At 42.6% G+C, this 18560-nt stretch overlaps 3 protein-coding genes across 3 annotated transcripts in view; 2 read left to right on the top strand and 1 right to left on the bottom strand.

Annotated features, from left to right (window-relative positions):
• Positions 1 to 18560, top strand: part of LOC135498671 (uncharacterized protein K02A2.6-like) — a 238054-nt gene that overhangs the window by 14698 nt on the left and 204796 nt on the right. The window lies entirely within an intron of this gene.
• LOC135498672 (uncharacterized) lies at positions 1310 to 3878 on the top strand. Its single transcript, XM_064789055.1, has 5 exons — positions 1310 to 1344; positions 2158 to 2298; positions 2469 to 2628; positions 2904 to 3080; positions 3348 to 3878. The coding sequence occupies exons 1-5, from the start codon at positions 1310 to 1312 to the stop codon at positions 3876 to 3878; spliced, it is 1044 nt and encodes a 347-aa protein (XP_064645125.1).
• LOC135498673 (uncharacterized) lies at positions 5909 to 8215 on the bottom strand. The gene is made up of 5 exons (XM_064789056.1): positions 7786 to 8215; positions 6820 to 6900; positions 6584 to 6634; positions 6084 to 6308; positions 5909 to 5913 (listed from the first exon to the last, which is right to left on the bottom strand). Exons 1-5 carry the CDS (start codon positions 8213 to 8215, stop codon positions 5909 to 5911), a joined length of 792 nt encoding a protein of 263 aa, XP_064645126.1.

Raw genomic sequence — 18560 nt, forward strand, 5'->3', positions numbered from 1 at the left:
CGAAATTTGAGATCCAATATCAACCAATCAGAGGAAAGCTTACAAAATGTCGAAACCAATTAGATGTCGTTTCGCATTTTATTCAGTGAATGCAAACAGCCACAATCGGCACTGCGTGTATATGTATCAAATCATTATTAGGAGCTAGATAATCTCGACCTGCTGTCAGGCGAATTTTTTTTTTATATATACGACGATGCATTCTTCACTCAATGAGGAATAAAATAGGTCAAATATATTGCATTTTTCAAAGGATATTCTTGCTCGTTTGACTAGCTCAAAGAATCGTGCCCATCTAGGGTTTACAGCTGCAATTCAATGCAAAAGCTTGACTTAATTGAACCACCAGTGGTCTCTTAATTTACTTTAATTTATTTCTTTAATTTATCCATTCTCATAACAGCAAAGTACTGAATGTTACACTTGATCTGATTGGCTAAAAGTTCCCAGCGATTAGGGATTTTGAATTTCGGATTTTGGATTGGAGAATTTTGGACTTCGGAATTCGAATTTCAGATGGGCCATCTGGGCTTTAGTCAATAAACTCTTAGACTTTGGAAGCAAAACCGCTGCATCTTTGTTCCCTGCTCAACAGGGGAGTTCGCTTCCAGTCTATCGCAATACGAAGCTACATTGAGCTTCTTTTCATCCCCATTTCTGGTCTGTAGTTCCAAGCCATCAGAATCAGTCGGGTATTAATCGGTTGCTCCACTCTACTTGAGGCTGTTTATGTTTATACATTGGCTGTGGCTCCGTGTAAAGACTTTGTCACTTATGGCATCGGAATTTCTCCACAGCAGTTAACAACTGTGTCTTTAAATGCTAAACTTTTCAAGACAATGTAACTCTACGATTTCAAACTCCTCCAATGTGAAATATGGTGCAAATTACGCCAAGTCAACTTATTTTGGTGAGGTTCTCTCATTTAATGAATGTGATCATGAGGTTGAGCTAAACATTGATCTTCAGAAGTACGATACCGTTTCGTTTGCTCTCTACTTTCGGCGGTGTCACCATAACATACGACAATAGTAAGCACGTATCATGCTGAAGTGCTCAAATATGACCGCTATTGTTTTATCTTGCCTCATCACAATGCTAGATGGCTTCATCCACAACTTTCATATCTATGTGTGTGCCACATATCATTCCTTTTAACTCCATTCTGAAACGGTTTCCCATCAAAACGTAAAGATACGAATTCAAGGCGAAATTACAGTACTCTATAGCTATTGTAAAGTCAAGGGTGAGCCGATGAATCGCGTTGGAGAGACGCTCATCTGGAATCGGTTTCCATTTCGAAAATACGATGACTTGTGTCCTTAAAGGGGTTGAGCAGCTCAGGTACGTGAAGGAAACAATTAGCAAAGACTTCGTCACGTTTCTCTCAAGATTATTGTCACCTTTGACCTTGTTACCCAACATCTTCAAGCGATTACTAGTAGTTGTTCTGACCGTGATAATGATAGCGATATTAACAAGAAAGAGAAGAATCGCTGGCGTATATACGTTGATGGTGGTTTGTAATGTATTGAATAATACATCTTGATCAAAGTGATACGGGCACAACCATGTAGTGTACTTCGGGTGCTTTACTCTCCAGAATGACACTACGTGGATGGCCAAAGAAAAACAAACAATGCCCAGGACGCTTAACCTTGCCCGGAACATTGTCAACCATTGTTTTGATTTCAGTGGAAACAATAGCGCGATGAGCCGACTTGCTGACATCACAACTAACAAATGCGACGAAACGGTGGAGCAGAAATGTTGAAAGAATAGATACTGTCGACAGAAAGGACCATGGATGCCTGGCGCGGTCAGGATGGTCGGGATGACGACTAAGAGCCATCGCTGCAGGGCCCGTGTCAACAGGTAGAGACTGTCAGATATCGCAAGGAATCGCATGAACAAACAGTTGGTCGAGTGTTGATAATGCGGTCGCGACATAAGCAGCCATGAGAATATATTACCGAACACTCCCACAGGAATAATGAAAGGAGGAAAGTACACGTCCACTATATACGAAATGGTGTGGAGAATAGCCAGATGGTTAACCAGGTGATCAATAGTGAGAGGGCTTACCTGGATTGTGTTGACCTCATTTGGACTACGCGGTTTTGTGTAATTAAGGCCGACTTCGATTGCTTACTCTAGGGTCAAGGGTAGAGTGCGAGTGCCCGAGCGTGACGTCACCGATGAGGTAATGCGTGCTCTGCCCATGTCGAGTGAGGGGAACAATCGAACGGCCCGCGAGAATGGAGTAGCGAATAATCATGGCGGCGCCGAACTTAAATCGTGAGTTTGTGATAAGTTTTTTCCAATTTGACGAGTTACTCCAGCCCCCAGACGGTCAATTCCTTGGCAAAACATCGTTCATGATCGCTGCTGCTCTGACATTATGCATGCGAAGGTCTAAATTCCCAAAGATCCAAGGATTCTGCGAAGATGTTGTGCCCATGTTCAAGGGATCCCGTCAGCCCCGAGAAGCAGTTACTTGTATTCATGTGGTACATAGTCAACCAAGAATCTATGAGGCAAATAGCTCTCCAGTTTGACTTGTCCATATCGACCGTGTGCTTGAAATTCAAGAAAGTAGCCCGAGCCATCATCCGCAGATTTATTCAGGTGTGTGTACAGTGTAGTATTTGCCCTGTGTAGGTCCAGGCTTTTTCTTCCTTTACAACAACGACAAATTCATTGCTGAATAAAATTTGTTCGTTGGTTGCCGAGTGTTGCTCATGCTGCTGGCTGGCTGGCTGTGTTTTGAAACGAATGAACACTGGCCAAAATCGTATTGAAAATCTTAAGAAAAATCAGCCTAGCCTAGCAACGACTAGCCAGGCCCAACAGAGACAGCTTTGAGCTTGGCTTGTTCAAAACCTTGTCCTTTTTAATTTCAGGTAATCAATTGGCCGACCGTACAAGAACAGGCCCAGATATCAGCAGCGTTTGAGGCAACCAACCAGCTACAGGGTGTCATTGGGTTACTCGATGGGACGCACATTGAGCTGACTGGCTGTATTGGAAGGGATCAGGACTACATCAACAGATCCAGATATCCATCAATGCAGTTGCAGGTATAATGTCATAATCACTGATTTTATGTGTCAATCTTAAAGATGAAGATCCATGCAGTCACCCTTGCAGGTTAATTGTCTTCAGTTGGATAGAACGGCCCTGAAATCTACAATGATTTTTGAAGGTTGTGAGACATCAATTCAATTAATAGAGTAAAATGAATAAAAACTCACATCAAGTTAAGGCCACATTGAACTAGAATGTTGAATCCTACGTTTTATCTTTCCCACCATTTGTCTTCTCATGTTTTGATGGTTTGCTTTCAGCTTGTGGTAGACCACAAATTAATGATTAGAAATGCAACTACAGGTTGGCCTGGATGTGCCCATGATGCCAGGGTGCTTCGCAATAGTGCTCTGTTCGAACGTGCTGAGGCTGGTCAGGCAGTGGCAGATGGCAACATAATCTTGGCAGATTCTGCCTATCCGCTGAAGCGTTGGCTGATTACACCATTCCAGAACAATGGAAATTTGACAAGAGAGCAGCGAAATTTCAACCGCAGGATATCAGGGTGCCGACAAAGTGTTGAAAGGGCCATTGGTCATCTGAAGGGACGGATGAGGAGGTTGAAAGAGGTCATGGGGCATGATGCTGGTGAGGTCGAGGAACTCATCATGACAGCATGCATTCTGCACAATCTTTGCATCATTGAGGATGATGACATTGATCATTATATTGATATGGACCTGCCACCTCATCCAAATCGTTTACCAAATATGATCCGAAATGCTCGTGACGGAGTGGTGCGTCGACAACAAGTGATGCATGAAATCAATCAGCTGAGAGATGCGCTCTAAACCATTTATTTTGCAAGGACTATGTAAAATGATCCAGACATTTGTGACTGCATATGTAATTCAAAATCTTTGCATTTCTTATACATTTGGTTTGTCTTTGACCCATTCTTTCTCCAAAGGATGAACTTTAGGATGGTAATTCTTGCACCCAAAAGTGACAATTGTACCCACATCCTGACATGAGTATATCTCATAGATATGGACAGTACTAGTATGTATTTTGTCCCAGTGTAATACCGGTAACCATTGTACTCAAATCATACTAAGGTATGATTCTGTTCATTCAGTGAGTCTGTCCACATGGTAAAATGTGCTATGTTTGTAAAACGTACTTTGATAAATATGTTGAGCAAATTAGTTTCCTGTACATTCATTTCAGTCATTCTGGTCCATCAGAGTGCAAACAGGTAGCCTGTCTTCCTGGGCCAAGTTCCTGAAATGGCGCTAGGCCAGCGCTAAGCCTTAGCGTGGCGCTATGTCCTATCTGGCGCCACGCTACGACTAGCGTGGCGCCAGATGGGTTCCAAAGCCTAGCGCTGGTGCTATCTTGTGACAAATCAGCGCTAAAGTTATCAGCCCAAGGACCCTCCTCTAAGTTCTGCTAGTGAGCGCTAACTTCTACAGAGATTTCCAAAATGGCTGCCAACCAGGTCCTTTTTTGAAATTTATTCCAACAAATTCATCCAATTCGCAGATTTAGGAGGTTTGAGTCCCCTCTGGATTATTACAATGATATTCAACTATTTGAAAGGTTCAGATTCAGGTCTGATAGCATTTTATATATAACAGATTTAATAAGGGAACAACTTGAAAGGGACACTCAGAGAAATTCTAGCCTCTCCCCTGAGACTCAAGTCTTAATGGCCATTCGCTATTTTGCCAGTGGCAACTTCCTGCAGCTAGTAGGCGATTCTTTTGGGGTGTCAAAGTCGACAGCTTCAAGGACTGTGTTTGGTGTTACAAATGCTCTAAACAATCTTAAGGAACAGTTTATTCGTTGGCCCACAGACGCAGAAGCAGCAGTGATTGCACATGCATTCTACCAAAAGGGTAGATTTCCAAGAGTCATTGGTGCAATCGATGGCACCCACGTTGAAATACAATCGCCAGACATGCATCCAGGTGATGGCCATGACTATGAAGCAGCCTATGTGAACAGGAACCACTACCACTCCATTAATTGTCAATTCATCTGTGACCACTTGGGTAAGTTCATAGGCCTAGCATAGGCCTAAATGTTTTACCATGTAGATTTTATATAAAGCTATCACTAAATCCCATTCTTACCAATCCATATGATGTAGGTTTGCCTAAATTAACAAAAACATTGGATGCAAATGCTCAAATTTTGACATGACCGGCCATGTTGTGTGTTTACATTGTTAAAAGTACATTCTGCAGCAAGGCCAATCAATTTCTCGCCTCTGGTTGTGCGAGACTATCTCCTGTACAGTGTGTCTCATAATAACAACATCAAGCATATGGGGCTAGGGGGCATCTCAAAGATCACAATTGAAGCTGAGGAAAATAAAAATGAATATTTTTTTCTTTTCAGGTAAGTTTACCAATGTTGTGGCTAGATGGCCTGGCAGCACCCATGACGCATTCATATTCAGGACATCTCAAATCTGCAGATACATGGAAACCTACAATGCACTGGGACAGAATGGAGTACTTTTGGGCGACAGTGGGTATGCATGCCGACCATTCTTGATGACTCCTTACTTGCATCCTGCAAATCAACATCAGACAAGATACAACCGGGCCCACAAACGGACAAGAGTGAAGGTTGAGCATTCATTCGGAGTTTTAAAGCGAAGGTTTCATGTTCTTCATGCAGAAGTGCGAATGCAGCCAGATAGAGTGTGCAGGATTATCACTGCCTGCGCCATCCTAAACAACATTGCCATTGACAGGAATGAAAGGTTGCCACCAGCAGATCGATTCCCTCGCATTGAAATGGATGATGAACCCTATGATGGACCAGAGGATGGGCGCCTGGCAAGAGACCACTTGGCCAATACCTTCTTCTAGACTGCAAGAGACAATAAGGAAACATGTAGACAGTGTTTACAATCATAACCTGTTTAATTCCTGCCAACTTGCTAATAAAACACATAGTACATTGTCCTCATTGCTCATTGGTCCGCGTACAAATTGACTCGAGAAGCTTGTCAATTTCACTTTGTGGCCGGCATGTCACACCTGTCTCAATAGACTGCTGCAATATTTGAATTTCGAGTAACAGCTTCTTCTTCTGGAGGGCCTCCAACTCCTCACTGGCGAGTTTTCTCACTTTGGCCGCTGCCATCTCATCCTTCAGTCTCTGCCCTTTCATCCTTTCATTCTCCAGGGTCGTCTGCAGGACATCAAATTGTAAAGAAAGAACATCAGCATAGCTCCTCTTCTTTGGAGTGGCGGTCTCATTGTCTGAAAGAAGGGTTTAAATCCTGCAAATACCTGATCAAAATAAGTGAGGGGACTATCTCAACATAGTTTAGTTTACACTAAAGGCTGCAAGGTGGGCCCTTATGGTTTTAACTTCAAAAACTAAGTTGCTATGGATCCAAAAACCTAGTTCCTATATAGAGCAAAAACTAAGATTCTTGAATTAATGGATAAATGGCTTAGGCCCTATTAGCCCGCAGACTTCATTGCATTGCAAATGAGTCCGTGGAGGGGGGGGGGGGGTACGTGTAACTTACTTTCTTTTGTGACAGTCTCCTTTTCTTTCTTTGATGCACTTCTTGCTTGACCTAAAAAACAATGTTTATGCACATATATACTTGATGTCTAGTATTGATGAATTGGCCACTCATGTACTGGGTAAATGAAATGGCTCTAAAATCTAGGCCACTTTAGGCTTCTTGGTTCAAATTACTTTTGAGATGGTCCCTTATGACATTTATAACTTGTAGTCAGATAAAAACCGATTGCTTACCTATGATTTCATCCAGGGCCAATTCAGATATTATACCAGTACTAGTACTTGGTTCAGGGGAATGGGCCACCTCTCTTCTGTCTGGAAAAATAATAATGTAATTAGCATTGGGAGATTAACATTGAGATGGCCCCTCGCAATGGATCGGTTACTTGAGTCTGTTCAAGTGAAGTTTATTCTTCAACGACAGTAACAACGCAAAAACGCAAAAAAAACTATTTCTGTGATATTGATGTGATTAAAGTGCTTATTTCAGAATAATCTGAAGAAGACACCCATAATCAAGGATACATTTAGGTTTTTGAAATAACCAAGATTCGAATAAGGTAGCACGCTTGGGGTTTCTTTGATGTTGTGAGCATGCAGCACTGTTTTAAAACTAGTTGCTTCTTATGATTATTTGCAAAATGTGTGCGAGCTGGGCGCACATATAAAACATGGAATCTGGCTCGCTGTGCCAGTTCTGAATATAATGCAGACGATCATTTGACATGATGTTTCCCTAGGCCTAGGCCTACTATAACTATGATATGCTAGCCTTAAAGCGAACTGGAACCGCCAAGCCAGTTCGTATGACCTCGTTTTCATTCCCCGCGTATCGGGTGATCAGAGCGAGGCATGAATGAAACATGGCGCCTAGCTGTCAATCATTCAGTGACGTCACTACTATGGAATTTACTACGAAAATTCATGAATGAAAGATCGCATGACTCACGTGATTCTCACATGATTCTCAATAATAACAAATTGAACTGCGCATGCTCGGGCACTGGGGGCGGAGCTACAAATCTGAACTCGACTTTCTCGGGCGGTGAAAGTCGAAAAGTTGAATAAATCGCTCGGCGGTTCCAGTTCGCTTTAATTCAACATGCAAACAAAATTAAAAGTAGAAATTGTCTGTAGGCCAAGCCAATTGATTGTTGTGGCTGCTTAGAAATGGAATCTGAGAAGATATGACAAACTTACCCTGGTTTTTTGCTGGGGGTGCTGGCATGGCACTTTCAGTGCCTCCAGTTATTCCTTGAAAACTCGGATCATCTTTAAAAGCCTCTGCTATCCGCTCTTTAATTGGGTCGATCTTTAATGCAGGGCCCCCTCCAGTGCCTCCTGCATGCTTCTTTCTCTCATAATTATAGGTCTTCGCCTGAGAAACCATCTTGTTCCACTTCTCTCTTACTTTCTCCCAGCTTCTCTGGGGCACTCCAAGAGAGCTGATGACATTGGCTATGGCTTCCCATCGTGAAACCTTAATCTCATGGGTGATGAGTGGCCCAAACTTGGCCCTGAGGCTTGAAAGTTCTTCCACTGCGTATTGGGTCAGTGTGACCATCTCGGCTTGACTAAAATTTGGCAATCTAACTTTTTTGGTATCATTTTTTGCCTCCATGGCTGCCATCTTGAATTTACAAAGATGGGGACCCTACCTCCTGTCACATGATCAAAATCCCTAGCAACCAGCGCCAAGTCCTGCTAAGACCAGCGCTACCTAACGCTGGGCCTAACGCTGATGCTGGAACCATTATCTAGCGCCACGCCAGCTATCACTGGCTAGCGTGGTGCTAGGGGTAGCGCCACGCTAAGTCTAGCGCTATTTCAGGAACTGGGCCCTGGCTGCCACTTGGGATCCACCACTGGAGCACAAGATTTGTCCCTGCTCCCATGGTCCCTGGAGCAACTTCCCAGTGAATGTTTGAGTAAACCACAGATTCCCAAATCACTCTGCCCTCAATGATGTCCCTATCCATTGACTCCTTAGACAACAATGAGGTCTTGTTATCATGTCCTAGGAAGAAAGTGAGGACAATGTTCATTTCCCAGGATGGATGTTACCCAGTCCTCCAATATGTCCAAAGACGACCTGGTCCTACAAGAGATGTCTTTCCTAAAGTAGGAGTTCCCACCATTGATACTCTCTACTCCCTACACGCAGAAGACAAAGACACAACAGCTGCAAGGGGTTTTACAGGGTAATTCGTCCCTGGAAAATTTGTCCCCAACTGTGGAAATATCCCATCCCATACAACTGTTAAAATCCTCTGTAATTGAAGGGGGGTCGGGCAAATCTCTTTGCACAATTTGTCCTGGGAGGATCTTGTGGGACAACCTGAGGACGGATTATTCCAGGGGATAACATATCCTGATGGGACTACTTTTCAGGGGACAAATTGTCCAACATCTAGGGGGATGATGTTTTTCAATCCGAAGAGGGGTGTACAGCTCAGTGCACCTTTATTTTGCCGACCCCGCTTTCCAGGCAAAGGATGTAAGTTGGGAGTCCACTGGAGATTCCCTATCAGCCATACGACACACTTAATGGTCCTTGGATGCCTTTTCTTCAGGATGGAGTCATTCACTTTGAAAGGACCAGATGATGGGCACATCCTTGCATGCTTTGCTCACTAGTTCCTCTTCACAGACAGGAATTCAGGAGCTGAGCCAGAATGTCCAAGTCAGAGGATGTAATCAAGGTGAAGGGTGAGAAAAAGACAATGACAATAACACCAATTTTTATAAACATAAAAATCCAACAGCAAAAGTTTAATCAACAAATTACATCAACAAATCAGACACTGTGTTCCGCTAATTTCTGGGTTCATTTCCTTGGCGATACTCGTCCACAGCAGGTCATGCCTGTTGGCAGCACAAAACTTGTCTTCCTGTTCCAACCGTAATTCTACCAGCTTGGCCTGTTCATTTGGTAACCAAATAATATGGGCAACGGGCATGGGTGCCACAGGCTCAGCTTCAAGTGGTGGAGCATCATCAGCAGGATCATAATATGTTGGTGGGTCTTGTGGAGTATCTGCTGCTTGGTCTATCAGCTGCATGAGCGGGTGAAGCTCCAGCAGCTGCTGGGGCTGGTCTTGGTCTTGGAGGAGCTGCCTGTGATTGAGCACTTAGTCTTGCTTTCTGACTCAGTATCTGTTGTATGATGTCGCTTTTTAATGCTGGAGCTGAAATTGAAATGGATCCCATTAGACTTGTTGGTGAAACAGAGGGGTGGCACTGTAGGGCCTGACGAAGGATTCCCAAAAAACATCTTACTCCAAAAAAACATCTGGTCACCAACTCAGTCACAGTGACTGGTTTGATCATGAGTGATCGGTTGGAAAGATGGAATGTGGTGGCACGTGCTGTCGACAACTGAACAAACAAGGCATAGCCATCATATCACCTATTTGCCAAAATAGGTCTCGATTATTAGCTAGGCATGCTAGGTACTAGCCATCTGGCCTGGGCCAAGACAACTTTTAGTAAGAACATACCTGAATCCGGACTCTGCAGAATCTGCAAAATATCGGGCGATACCATAGCATCAACATCGCCCACTTTTATCTTCACCCTGAAAAGGTAAAGACAGAAAATGACTAAAAGAATACAGCATATTATCGATCCACGACGACACACTCAATGCCTCAAATCAGGCATATGGGGGGCGCGATGGGCAGGCCACTTAAATAAAAGAAAGGCCTACAATTCAAGAGAGGCCTGCTGCTGAACTGAACCCTGAACACAAACGCAACTGGCCCTAGCTAGCTAGCTACGGAATTGAATCAATGGATATCTGAATGACGTACTTAGTACTTTAAGCCCAGCTAGTCTACTGAGTCAATGACATGTATGAAGGCCCAGGCCAACATGATCATGATGCTGATGCAGTGCATGATGATGATGATGTACATAGGCTACATGTACTTCAGTGTTCAGTGTAGTAGGCTGATCATGTACATGGACGGTCGGTGCAGGCCTACTTTGTACAAACTGTGTTGTTTAGGCCCTTTCAGTGTCTGAGAACGCATTACAACCGATGTCAGCTAGCAATCCGATAACTATTGTTCTAGTTCTACTTCATTTAGGGATATTTGGTAACGAACAGAAGAAATACGGCCAAAAACAGGGGTTTTTTTCATCAGAAAACGTGCTTACAAGTTGCTGGCAGCCATGATTAATCACGTGTTCTGCGGGTAATTCAAAACCCACTCCTGTGCGGTCCAGGGTAGTCCTCGAGAAACTAAGTAGGTCAAATATGACGTCACTCGGGTAGTCACCCGAGCAAAATTCTATGTTCGATTGCTCCCCGAGTCACTCGGGGAGAACTCGAGTAAGCAATCGAAGTCGACCTAAGATTGGAATAACCCAATACAGTTGTGGCGTTCATGGCCGAACGTATCACATGGAAAATGTTCTTGTTAGAAATGTATCTTTGTTTGGTGTTCCGCATCATCTGTAGGAAATGCTGACCGAATGGCACGACATTAATGATTTCTGCGCACGTTTTGTGATGATAAGTCAATAATGGATCTACCGCTCACTGCCTTACGCTATCTAGCTGACATCTACGAACAGTCCATCACATCGCAATACTTCCCGAAACTGTGGAAGCAGGGTACCACCATCCTCCTCCCCAAACCCAACAAGGACCACTCCAACCCAAAGAACTACCGACCCATCACTCTCCTCCCTGCACTCGGTAAAACACTGGAACGCATTATCAACTCAAGACTCCGCGAACACCTCGAAGACGGTGGAATGATCAACCCCCACCAATCCGGTTACAGACAAGGACGCAGTACTGCCGATCCCATCACTCGCCTTCTTCAACAAGCTTCTCGCAGCATCCATCAGAACAGGACAGTTATGGCAGCCTTCTACGATGTTGAAAAGGCTTTCGACAAGGTCTGGCATGACGGCCTCATCTTCAAATTACGTACCCACTCACGTCTCGCAATTGGTTTAACTCGACTGCTACAAAGCTTTCACACGGATCGATCAACATGCTACAGAGTTGCCCAACATCACAGTCCGCCTCTCTTACTTCCAGCAGGCACTCCACAGGGCAGTGTCCACTCACCCACCCTCTTCCTCCTATGGGTTAATGACATCCCTCGCCCCCTGGCCCCAGTCGACCTCAATGGACAAGAACAGTACGCCGACGACTTGACTGCATGGTCTGCCCACCTTCACCACTACGTAGCCAGAGAAAACCTCCAGACTCAAAACAACAGCGTGGAATCTTGGAGCGACAAATGGAGGCAGACATACAACGCCGACAAAACCCAACTTCTAGCCATTACCAAGAAGAAAAGACATGTCCCTGCCTACATTCACGTTTAAGGTCAACGCATTGATGCCAGCCCCACTTCGACTTCCCTTGGTATCAAGCCCAGAGCTCCACCAACTGTGACGATCAGCATTTACAAGGCAATGATTGCTCCACTCAAGGAGTATGCACCGACCGCCCTCACACTCTTCACGGACAAGCAATTCGTTAAATTGGAGAAGCTTCGCATCAAAGCTCATAAAATAGCGTTTGGCATCCCAAACTCCATGCACCCAAGGCATGTACTAGACTTGATGTCCCCGATCACGCCCAAACAACGCATCCAAACACTAGCTAGCAATTTTCAGCGACAAGAGAGCACCAAGCATCAAGAGACTTCTACACCAGGCTCAAGCTAGATTTCCATACCACATGAGGGCACCATTGAGCCACACGCCAATTGGGAAAATTCTGATTGCAAACAACGCAGCTCCAGGCGATTAAAACATCATGCACATCTCAAACACTGCAACCACTACACACAGAAAGACACATCTCAAACTCCGCTCATTCATACAACCCGTAGTACTTTTTCTTCATCCTCTTCAAGCACAGTCCCAGCCATCATTATTAGTCAGTGAATTATAATGCAATCGCCAACTTTATTTTTTTTTCAGATCTCACAGCTTCTTCAATCAATGAATGCTGAAAACAGGTTTTCCTGGTAAAAGCATAAGTATCCTTCTCCCCCAGTCTTATTGAGGTGTGACGTGTCCGATCTATATATCGCTTTTATAAAACCGCTAAAAACTATCATTAGACAACATCTTTTGTATAGTCTCGTTCACTGTGTCACAGTGGACAACGGTACACCATTAACGTGACCACATTTCAGCGTTTATATGCGGGTACGGCGACTTGGAACTTTTTGACACTTGATGGGAAGTTTTTCGTACTTCTTATTGATTGAGACAATATTTTAAACCTGTAAATGGGATGATATGTCCGCGAACATATTTGGCATGACTGGGATTCCGAACAAGTTACAATGATCTGATAAACTCTTATATTTTGGCATTTTTGATATCCCTTTGAAAAGCTTGAATATTACAGTATCCAGAGTACATTAAGGCCCTCTTTGATATTCGGAGGAATCGTCAGGCCCGCGGCTTCTCTTACTTTAGTAGTACATATGTAGTTATCAAACATGACTTCGATTCGTGAGATGATTAGGTACATATGACGATAAATGCAACACGTATGGCCATTAAAAACGACTCGGTGCACTCCATCAACAACCGACCACAAAAAAAATAGAAAATCCGTTTGAACGATTTTTTCTTTGGAAAATAATGTTATTTCTACCTGAATTGTCAACTAGATGATCAAGTTGCACTCTGAAAAATGAGAACCAATCTGTCATTAGAATGGTGGTTATGGTTCAATGTACGTCGATTTCCGTTCTAGTCGCCTGTTAATTTTCGTAAATATATACTGTATTGTCTCCCCTAAGCCATGTGAGCACAGTAATGCTGTGCTAACTGTTTGGCCATGCACTACTAAGCATGGGTTCCGCACCATAATCAATCAACAGGCCACAACATAACATAAACCACAGGAAATGTTGTTTATGGTAATTACGGTCATGTTAATGGTGTACCGCTGTCCACTGTGGTTGCGGGGGATTTGGATTTGCAACCGAACTGGATATCAGATTTTGCAAAGACATATTTATATTTACACAGAAATCAGGTCATCCCTCCGAATAAACTCGGGTGTTGCTTCATCCAAATGATTTTGCGAAGTTCTTTTTGTATATGTTAGGGTTCGCCATTTTGTTCCCTCGCAAGTCAGCAATACACTAATTGGTTTATAGAACATCTCGTACAACATTTTGCACTGTGCACGAGTGTGTGTATTTGAGGGCCCACTGGACATACCCCTGTTCATATGTTAATACGGAAATACACACAGGTTAATAGATACAAACCTATAAGATCAATAAATGACTTGGACAACGCCAAAATGCGTAAACTTGATATCTGCAAGTGTTTGTTAAATTTCGTTGCAATCGATAAATTTTGTCCAAGTCTTTTGTCATTTCTTAATCTCGAAATAGAAATCTCGAAAAAGCTATCATGTAACTTTGATCTGTAAATTGCACAAGCATGCTGCTATCAACATAATATTCTCCTGATGTTCAATTATTCTCACGAAGAATCCAATGAAATTGAACACAATAGGTCGAATCCTCCTCTATGGAACAAAGTTGTAACGTTGTATCCCTTGCTTTTCTGAAATTATTTTTTACATATTATTATGTAAAATTTCACCAAAGTTGGTGTTGATATTAAAGCTAAAGGCTTTACAGGTCTCATTGCATGTGTTCTTGTCATAACAGTACAAGCTGCATTGTATCTTTGAACGGACAGGCCCTCTGTTATAAGATGTTTCGTCGATGGAGTCAGAGTCGCCGTCTTCCTTTATGAACATCAGTCGGTTTTCTATACGACAAGGGTTAATAGTTTACGTTTCTCTCAAAACCCCGGGCGGGTAGATCGAGGTATAATGAATATCAAATGTCAAATTCACATACTGACCACTCCACCCGAATGGTGTGTGAAGAGACATCAATACCGACATACCCGACAGCAACTTCTATAACTCTGAAACACCTCAAACTAAAACTGTAGGTCTCATACTAGTCTGTTTTAAAGAGACAACATTCGCAGTCAGAATGTTTGGATAAAATCCCTTTAAAATATGTTTTGAGAATGCGTGCCATACTTACTCTCATATTTAACTGGAATGAAAATGGGAAATGAGGATTCGGCGAGTGGTATGTAAAAATACCCACAATCTGATTGGCTGTGACTGAATGACTGTATCACAAAGCCGTGCCACACGGAACTGAGAACGTGCTGCCATGTTGACAGTCTTTATTGCTGCAGTTTCAGGTCGGGATCAGTTTCAACGTTCATAAGTTGTTAGCATGGTAATGAATTATATTTCGTAAGTATGAATGTGTGTACATTGGTGGAATGAAATGATTTTTGTCATTTTCGGCCAGAAAATCTTCATTCTTGTATCAATGTGAATCATATATACAGGTTATTGTTGTGCGTTGTGCAAAGAATGGATGGGAAAGATCCAGTTACAAAATACGGCCTGTCCAAGGTATCCTATACTAGTGTTAACAATGCTGAGGACTGAATGACAAAGCTGAACACTAACATTACTGTTGGGTTGCGAAATGATCTATTAGGGCCTGGGACCTGTTTCATAAAGCCTAATAAAGTGCCTTTAGCCCTAATGCTAGGATAAAGTCACTCTTTAAAGGAAGAACGCGTTTCATAAACGTGCCTTTAAATATCTAGGTTAATGTTACCATTAAGAGTGTTTCAGGCAGTGGTTTTATCCTGTCTTTGTTTTATTCGGTTCCTTTAAACCTGAAGGTGGTCTAGAGTTCCTTTAGTCGCGAGGACTTCGTCCAGGGTAGACGTGGAATCATGTTGCGCTTGATTCAGGAACGGAATAGGCGAAATCTTCGACGAGAACGGGTATTCAGGGATCGATTCAATCCGCTGGATTCCGTGAGAGATGATTTATTCATCAAGAGATATCGTTTCCTGAAGAACATATGTTTCGATTTTGTAGTCAGCTGTCGGAGGAGTTGGAGCATCCTACTCATGAACAATCTAGTATCGGTGATATTCACCATGTGACCATTGCCACAACATCGAGGTGTATTGGCGCTGTGTCATCCGCGTTTGCAGCACGCATTGACCAACACGTTCACTTCGAGAGGGACCTCCAGAAGGTCACAACCAAATTTGACATCTCTTGCCAATGCCCAAACCAGACAGGAAAGGGCATTCCAGCGGATGCAAATAAGAGCCAGATGCATCATAGAACGTTGCAACGGTCTCCTAAAGCAACGGCTCAGATGCCTCCGCAAGGAGATTCAATACACACCACAAAATGCAAGCATTATTATTCAGTCCGGCTGCCTGCTCCACAACATTGCTGTCCGGGATAGATTGCCCTTAGTGGAGGATTCAGATGACGTTGACGATGATGACGAGACCTCTGATGATGACGCAGCGGATGATGACTTTCCTCCTCGAGACACTGAGTTAATGCATGGAAAGGAAGTTTCGTATGTCGAAAGGGCATTCATATAGTGTATAGGAACCAAAGACACTGAAATTGACACATTTTGCCACGGCCCGATCATGTATTACGAATCTCAACACAAAAAATCAGTCTGCGTTCGAGTTTTTTTTTTCACCAATGAGGTACACCATACAATCATTTATTAATGGCAGGCCTGTTAAATTTAATGTAATGGCAGAGTAAAAACGAGTTATGAAACGCTTTTAATAGGCAGCTTTAAATAGACGTTATATCCTTCCTTTATGGTACCTTGAAGGAAGTCTGTTAAAAAGTTTTATGAAACAGGTCCCATGGCTCTAGGCATGCCTGTGGTTTCCAACAGAAGTCACCAACACGTTCACTTTAGCTTGGCGTTTAGACGTGTTGGAGGAGTTGGCGCCACGTTATAGTTGGTTAAACTTGTCTTAGACAACTGATCAATGAAAACAGAAACAGGGTGTGATAGTTCAAATAGGTGAAAATGAAGGCACTAACTCTTAACCTTCTTCAGTTAAGCCTAGCGATCTTAACCATATTTACGCCGAGCTGTTAATACCACGGACTTTAACTGACTTAATTTGTTTTGTACAAACGTGTTTGAGCTCCAGCGCCGAAGACGTTGACGACTCTATGGACTTTAGCCTTTTCCATGGATTATTCATGGTTGGAAAACTTCTAACTTACCGCTCTCATAAATACTTCGAACCTCCTGTTGATTCAACAGACATGGACAAATCCTAAGATTCGACATGTCACCGATAAAAGTATGTGAAGTGCAGCGTCCTCCTTGGATGGATAAACGACGACCAAGAAAATGAAAGCGACCTGATCTGATTTTGGCAGAGTTTCGTTTCGTCCTAGCATTCAGTTTTACTCCGTCGAGGTAAATCTTATGGATATTTCTAACTATGTCCACCGTTACAACAAGAAAATACCAAACACGCATCTTGAGTGCCTGTCCAGTTTTAGTTTTTCGCGCCGAATTCTTATGTCGGTTATTACACATTACATGTATACCATGATAGCTATAGACGTAAACGTCAAAGCGTCTTCCAGAAATCCAAATTATAGATTCACTTCGTTTGTTATGGAGAAGCTGCCGAAAGTAGAGAGCAAACGAAACGGCATCGTTTTTCTGAAGATCAATGTTCAGCTTAACCTCATGATCACATCCATTAAATGAGAGAACCTCACCAAAATAAGTTGACTTGGCGTAATTTGCACCGTATTTCACACTGGAGGATTTTGAAATCGTAGGGTTAAATGTCTTGAAAACCATAGCATTTAAAGACACAGTCGTTAACTTTTGTGGAGAAATTCCGTGGCCATAAATGACAAAGACTTTACACGGAGCCACAGCCAATGTATAAACAAAAACAGCCTCAAGTAGAGTGGAGCAACCGATTGATACCCGATTGATTCTGATGGCTTGGAACTTCAGACGGAAATGGCGATGAAAAGAAGCTCACTGTAGGTCTTCTATGTCTGTGTAGCTTCGTATTGCGGTAGACAGGAAGCTAACTCCCCTCTTGAGCAGTGTTACAATATTGGATGCGGGAATAAAAGAAAACAAAGATGCAGTGGTTTTGCTTCCAAAGTTTATTAATAATGTAGAGTCCACAGACGCATTTACCTTATATTCCTGTCACTTCCATCAAGAAAGAACACACTGGTGTCTGAAATGCAAAGGAACACAACATTGTTCCATTTTAAATTGCCTTAGTCATTTTTAAGCTTCAACTTGATTTACTAAAATTTACGAAAGCCCAGAGGCCCATCTGAAATTCGAAATCCGAAGTCCGAAATTCTCCAATCCGAAATCCATATTTCAAAATCCCTAATCGCTGGGAAACGTTTAGACTATCATATTAACTGTGACATTCAGTACATTGCTGTTATGAGAATGGATAAATTTCAAGTGAGTTAAGAGACCACTGGTGGTTCAATTAAGTGAAGTTTTTGCATTAAATTGCAACTATAATTTTAGCCCCTACTTGGGTACGATTCTTTGAGCTAGTCAGAATAGCAGGAATATCATTTTAAAGAATGCAATATATTTGACCTATATTCTACTCATCATAGCGTCAAGAATGTATCATGGTATATGTAAAATAATCATCTGACATCAGCCGGTCGAGCTGATTTAGCTTGTAACGATGATTTGATGCATATGAACGCAGTGCCGATTGCGGCAATTTGCACTCACCGAACAAACTGTTACACGACATCTAATTGGTTTCGAAATTTTGTAAGTTTTCCTCTGATTGGTTAATATTGTATATCAAATTTCGGATTTTGAATTTCGAATTTCAGATGAGCCTGCTGAGCTTTCGTAGAAATTAGCACCAATATCTTGAAAATGCGATCCCAGCTGCTATCATTGGTATCATTTAAATATACTGTGTGTATGTTGCCACGGTTTTGAGTAAGAATGCACATGTTGACACTTTTTAATTGAATGGAAGACTTTTTAGGCGTTTAAGATTGTTTTGACTGTTGAACTAGTGTATTTCCAACATGTGAGTGTGAAAAGTAGATTGTTGTG

This window comes from Lineus longissimus, chromosome 14, assembly GCF_910592395.1.
Source record: "Lineus longissimus chromosome 14, tnLinLong1.2, whole genome shotgun sequence".
NCBI lineage: Eukaryota > Metazoa > Nemertea > Pilidiophora > Heteronemertea > Lineidae > Lineus > Lineus longissimus.

What these genes read in the sequence shown, in the direction of transcription:
- LOC135498672 (XM_064789055.1), top strand. Translation starts at nt 1,310, where the DNA reads ATGACTTGTGTCCTTAAAGGGGTTGAGCAGCTCAG. An exon ending in GGCGGCGCCGAACTTAAATC is followed by an intron (nt 2,299 to 2,468) that starts GTGAGTTTGTGA and finishes CCCATGTTCAAG; the next exon opens with GGATCCCGTCAGCCCCGAGA. An exon ending in TCATCCGCAGATTTATTCAG is followed by an intron (nt 2,629 to 2,903) that starts GTGTGTGTACAG and finishes TTTTAATTTCAG; the next exon opens with GTAATCAATTGGCCGACCGT.
- LOC135498673 (XM_064789056.1), bottom strand. Translation starts at nt 8,215, where the DNA reads ATGGCAGCCATGGAGGCAAAAAATGATACCAAAAAAGTTAGATTGCCA. An exon ending in ACCCCCAGCAAAAAACCAGG is followed by an intron (nt 6,901 to 7,785) that starts GTAAGTTTGTCA and finishes TTATTTTTCCAG; the next exon opens with ACAGAAGAGAGGTGGCCCAT. An exon ending in GGAGACTGTCACAAAAGAAA is followed by an intron (nt 6,309 to 6,583) that starts GTAAGTTACACG and finishes CCCTTCTTTCAG; the next exon opens with ACAATGAGACCGCCACTCCA.